The sequence below is a fragment of the Parasteatoda tepidariorum genome, chromosome 2 (genome assembly GCF_982258835.1).
Source record: "Parasteatoda tepidariorum strain Cologne lab strain chromosome 2, Ptep-v5.0, whole genome shotgun sequence".
NCBI classification, from domain to species: Eukaryota; Metazoa; Arthropoda; class Arachnida; order Araneae; family Theridiidae; genus Parasteatoda; species Parasteatoda tepidariorum.
In genome coordinates this window covers 64575450-64581789 of record NC_141756.1, presented here as the reverse complement: position 1 = coordinate 64581789, position 6340 = coordinate 64575450, and the positions used below count along the sequence as shown (strand labels likewise).

The following is a 6340-nucleotide window of genomic DNA, read 5'->3' as shown; positions in this document are numbered from 1 at the left end:
TATATTTAACACTTAATTGTAAATAAAACATATGAATAGAATACTTGTTACAAATACTTACACATAAACTATGCAAAATGAAAATAGTAGAAATATGACAGATGTATAGTTGCCTGGCTATAACACATAAGATATACAATAAACAAATCAAATTTCTATAAAACTGGTATGTATAAACAATTACAGATGAAAAGAATCCTTGATACAATTGATACGATATTGCAATAGATATTCAATTTCAATAATACTCATATATATATTTACAGATGAAAAGAAGCCTTGTTATAAAACAGGTTATCATATATGTTAGATTGTTTTTTAATAAGTACACAAAACATTTAATCACTTACTAGTCTTGATAGACCATCAGCATTTTTTAATTGAGCACCTGGGCAGTGTGTGATATGAATATTGTACCTTTGGAGAGCTAAAGCCCAACGTTGCAACTTAGCAGATTGGGGTGCTGACTTCTGTAAAAATATTAAAGGATTATGATCAGTTATAATGTCAATATTCGCACCAAACACGTAATTTTCGAACTTTTTAATCGACCATACTACAGCATACGCTTCACGTTCAATTGTAGCCCAGTTCTGCTGCACTTTGTTCAGTTTTTGGCTAGCAAAACTGATGGGGCAAAGTTGACCGTTATCATCTCTTTGGGATAAGCAAGCACCAACACCATAGGAACTTGCATCACACTGTATAACATACGGTCTTTTAGGATCTGGAGTATAAAGGGAAGGAGCTTCAATCAACTTCTTCTTTAGTTTTTGGAAGGATAATTCCTCTACGTCAGTCCAAGGAATAAGCTCTGGAACTTTCTTTTTGGTTAAATCTGTCAGTGGTTTTGCTATCTCAGCATAGTTTTGTATATAATTTCTGTAATAATTAAAGAGACCTAAGACACTTTTTAAAGCTGACTTGGTTTTAGGTGTTTCGATGATTTCAATAGCACGAAGCTTTTCAGGATCTGGTTCATGTCTACCATCTCCTATAATATGACCTAAATACTTGATTTGTGTTTTTGCGAAAACACATTTCTTGACATTAACGGTGAATTTTAGATTAGTTAATTTAGACAGTACCATATCTAATTGTTTAAGATGTGTATTCCAGTCACAAGAAAATATAGCTATATCATCGAGATATGCTTTGCAGAATTCACGATATTCACTTAAAGCACTGTTCATCACTTTCTGAAAGGAAGCTGCTGCGTTGCGGAGACCAAATGGCATTACCTTCCATCTATATTGGGCTCGATGAGTTTTAAATGAAGTAAGATCACGGCTTTCCTCTTCTAAAGGAATTTCCCAGTATCCTTTTAATACATCTAGGCAGGATATAATTTTAGCATGTCCAATTTGGTTGATGAAGTCTGATGAATTTTCCATTGGGTAATCAAAGGGTTTTGTTACAGCATTTAAATGTCTGAAATCGATGCATAAACGCATACTACCATCCTTCTTTGCCACGCAAACTACTGGGTACGCAATGTCTGCTTCACTGGGCTCAATAAGACCTAGATTTTCTAATTCTGAAATTTGTTTGTCAACTTCAGTCTTTAAAGATTCGGGGATTTTGTAAATGTAGGGTTTCTTCCTCTCAGCACCTGGTATTAATCGAATTTTATGTTCACCTACATTAGCGACTTGTACTTTACCGGAGAATAATGATGCATGCTTGTGCAAAAGTTCAAGCAACTCTCTTTGTTTACTTTCTTCTAAATGACTAACATCTACCTGAATGACATCTTTTCCTAACGAAGGTGTTATAATTGGTGTAGGATGAATTTCACCAAATTCAACATCATCTTCGAAAATAACTCCCACGGTTTGTGTTCTAGCATGAAAATGTCTTATTTTGTTAGCATGCATATGTCGCACATTGCCATCTGGTAGTTTAACCTTATATGAATTAGGATTAACTCGTTCTATTATTTCGCCTGGTCCTGTCCATCTTGCGTACAGTTTATTCGAAGAATCCGGAATTAGTAAATAGACTAATTCACCTTTCTTAAACTCTTTCATTCTTGTACTTCGGTTAAAATAATGGGCATAAGAATTTTGTTTTTTAATTGTAGTCAAAGAAGCGAGATCTGCGGCCTTTTCCAAATTTATTTTTAATTCCTGTAAATAATCTACAGCCGAATTGCTAAGATTTAGGGGTAATGGAATCTCACCTGACCAAGAAGATTTTAGAACTGACAAAGGGCCTCTAGCTTCGCGTCCATACATAAGTTTAAAAGGAGATATTCCCGTCGTACAATTTGGTACTTCGCGGTACGCAAAAAGTAAATATGGAATATGTTTATCCCAATCGGTAGGATCTGAACGGATAACATGGTGTAACATCTGTTTAAATACCCTATTCCATTTCTCTACTAAACCATTTGAAGCTGGGTAAGATGGAGTGGAAAATCTAGGACTTGCTCCTAACCTATTTTCAAATTCTTTCGTCAATTGCGAAGTAAAATTAGTACCCTGGTCACTGCAAATTACTTCTGGAATTCCGGTACGCATGAATATCTCTAAAAGGGCATCGCATGTTGTCTTAGCAGACAAATTTTTTAGTGGGACGACTTCGGGCCATCTAGAATTTTGATCAATTAAACATAAACAATACTTATGTTTTCTACCCGAGGGTGGAACAATTTCTCCAATTAAATCTATATTTACCGTGTGAAAGGGATATGGAGCTCTAACGACAGGGGTTATAGGAATTTTATCAGATTTTCGCTCCGGACTTTTTAATTGACAATTTTCGCAGGTTTTGCAATAATTTTCAACATCTTTTGAAACATTAGGCCAATAAAAAGATAATTTTATGCGTTCCTTAGTTTTTCGTATTCCTAAATGATTCTCATTATGAGCTAATTGAAAAACTTTATCCCTATAAATTTCAGGTAATACTAATTGATATATTGTATCGCCACAAATTTTATCTTTATGAAATAATAAATCATCTCGCAAAAAGAAATTATTCTTTTTCAAACTAGCATCTTTAAAAGAGTTCTTTAAAGTTAAACAATCTTTCTGCATTTCTCGAAATTTATTAGCCTCCGAATATTCATCGCTAGAACTGCATAATTTATTAGTATTCGACATTAAATAAATACCGCACCCTGCTTCACTTTCTTCGGATTGTGAAAATGAATCCTCTGACCTTGATGAACTTTTATTCATTTCTTCCCCCTCGTCTACTGACGTGTCGCATTCTAAAACTAAAGTGTTTTCGATTTTAGCTGAATCATCATTTTGATAAATCAAAGAATTATAAGCGTCCGGTGTAATTAAACAAGGGATGTTTAGTTTATCTGTTAAAGCAAACAAAATATTTGAACTATAAAATAGACAATCGTCAGGGTTTTTATAATAGACAGGCAATATTGCTAATTTCGCCTCGACTTGTTCTTTAAATGCGGATTGTAAAATTATTTTTCCCTTAGCTTCTATTTCTAAAGACGGAAGTAGGGTCGTATTCAAAATTGAAATCTCAGCCCCGCTATCGATGATCGCGTCTATTTGTCTACTTGCAATAGAAATTGTGACTTTTTGTAACGGGTACAAATTAATTTCATTTAAAGTTTTAGAACTCTGCAAATGTTTTGAATTTACATTTGTAACAACTGCAGTATTATCACTGGATTTATTCATAGACGTTTGTGTGTTACTTCGCGTTTTGTTTTGAATATCATTACCGGCTTTATTTGATTGATCATAGTATTTATTTCTTCTATTTGGGCAACTCTTAGCCATATGTGAGTTACTAGAACAGATATAACATTCGCGTGTGTGGGGAAAATATTTGTTTTCTCTAGTAAATGGGGGTTTTCTCAAAGGTGGTGGAACATACTTAGTGTTTCCATTCGGATTACGATTGTTAACCGAATTATCATACAATTCTGAGAAATTTCTACCTTTAGAGGTAAACCAATTATCGCATAATTCAGCTATCTGCCTAGGTTTAAGCCAAGTATCTAATTGTTTTATTCTGACATAGCTTCGAGTTTCGTTGTCTAACGCACTTAGTAATCTATCGCTAACTATTAATTCATTCAGCGTTTCAAAATCTTTTACATTTTTAAGTTCACAATAAAAGTCCCAATTCGCTCTTAGTCTACTAGCAAATTGCATATGGTTTTCATTTTTAGATCTTTTGGTGTTTAGAAAGTTTTCTAGACAGGCTTCTGGGGTAGGTTGAAATTCTTTTAAAATTAAAGCTTTAACTTTAAGATAATCTTTTATTTCTTCCGCGTTTGCATAAACTACCAAATGTGCCGCTCGTTCACCTAACAAATTAAATAATATTTCGACTTTAAATTCTTCCGGGACATTTTTTATTACAAATGCTTTTTCAAGAGACGTAAAAAATAAATTCCAAGATTCGGGTTTACTAGGAACGGAAATAGTTAAAGTTTTAACGCTTTTGATTAATGTTTCTAAGTTATTATTATTTGAACTAAAATCATTTCCTACATTTGAGTTAGAGCTATTACTCTCTGTTTGCATTCTAGTTAATTCTAATTGTGCTTTAACAATCTCAAGCCTAGTCTTCTCGAGTTCTAATGCTGCTTCAGTTGTTGTTTTGTTTTGATTCTTTTCCGCATTTAGCAATTCTGCTTCTTTTTTCTCTCGTTCGATACGTTCGGTAACTGTAGTAATTAAAAATTCTTTAACAAAATCAAAGTCATTTTTAAATTGATCACTTTTCTCTATCAAATCCTTCAAATCAACAACTTTATGCTCCGATTTTACTTCTAAACCTAATTCTTCGGCAGCTACGACCAAATCTTCTTTTTTCATCCCCCTTATGTTAAACATAATTGTTCTATTTATTTCTATTCCCAAAATAATTATAATTTCTCTAAATCACAATTATTCTACTCTTTCTCTTCTTTAAGAATATCACTTAAAATCAATACTTCTCATAATTCAATTCTTAAAATGTTTCTTATAAACAGAATATGATAAATCTCATACCTTGATTTATGCTCTGGTTCTCGAAAGAGAGCGTGCTGTGATATAACGTATATTCTTTCTTCCTTTTCCCTTCTTCACTCAGATACTTCCCAAAATCACAATTGGCCAAATAAATGGTAACCAGTTAACAACACAAATATTTATTAACAAAGAAAAAAAATGAAGTTTGAAGAAAATTAATATAACAAATCCACCTAAACAATTCGCTTCCGCTCTCCATCAGAGCGTTCCCTCCTCTGTCATTTTACAACATCTACCTTGATGACAGCGCCATCACAACATGGAGGCATGACATGCAACATATTTTTTCAATACGTAATTCTTAAACATAACATATTTCAATGTTTTTAAAATGCCCCTTAACATCAAGCAATTCCTTCCGTAATAGTAAAAAGAAATCTCGTAAATTATATAAATTATATTTGCATTAGAATTACTAAACATTTCTTTTTCTTTTTTTTAAAAACTTTTTTGCCTAGAAGACTCGATCAAATCTGTTAAAATGATTATCCCTAAAATTTTGAATATTGTTAAAATAAGTTTTGTAAATTTGAATTTAGTATGAAACCCTCATCTAAATGAAGTAAAAACAACGTAAAATACCCAAATAATTTAGGATAAAAAGTTCATGTATTCAAGTTCTAAAACTTTAGGAAATCATAAATAATTTATAAATGGATTCAAGATTTCTTTTCAAAAGAGATTAAAAAGAAAAAAAATCTTTGCTATTTTGTCAGAAACTAGCTGAAAAATTGTCTATTGCCTAGGAAATTCAAGATATTTCCTATTAAATATTAATGAAACCTCTTCGAACAATCATAGAACATTATTTCAATTTTTTTAATTGTCTGAATTTGGTTGCTTAGCAGCAGAGCAAAATTGGGTATTCCGTTCTTCAATTAGTCTTGATTATCATAAAAAATTCATTTGTTGCTGTGACTTTGCTTAGGTGTTTTTTTTTTTTTTTTTTTTTCGCGACTATCGCCAAACATATATAACTTATTATCCTCCCATATGATCCAATCTTTTCAAAATTTTGTCATATGTTTAGTCAGGAAAAAGCCTTTTGTGTCCGATTTCGTAACTTAATTAATAGTGAGCACTAATTAATTAGTATATATGAAGTCACCCTCAGAAAACATAAAGATTGATACTCAATACGTGAAAATCCGATCATTAGAACGAAAGTTATTCATTGAGATACATATATATATATATATATATATATATATATATATATATATATATATATATATATATATATATATATATATATATATATATATATATATATATGTAACATAAAAAGCTTCAATTAATCTTTTTATGTTAGTTTCTTTGCTATCGAACTTCATCCT

At 31.7% G+C, this 6340-nt stretch overlaps 1 protein-coding gene across 1 annotated transcript; it reads right to left on the bottom strand.

The window, feature by feature from the left end:
• Positions 1-338: 338 nt before the first annotated feature.
• On the bottom strand, positions 339-5236 carry LOC147815814 (uncharacterized). The gene has a single exon (XM_087156595.1). The coding sequence runs from the start codon at positions 4821-4823 to the stop codon at positions 339-341; it is 4485 nt and encodes a 1494-aa protein (XP_087012721.1). The 5' UTR covers positions 4824-5236.
• Positions 5237-6340: the final 1104 nt, after the last annotated feature.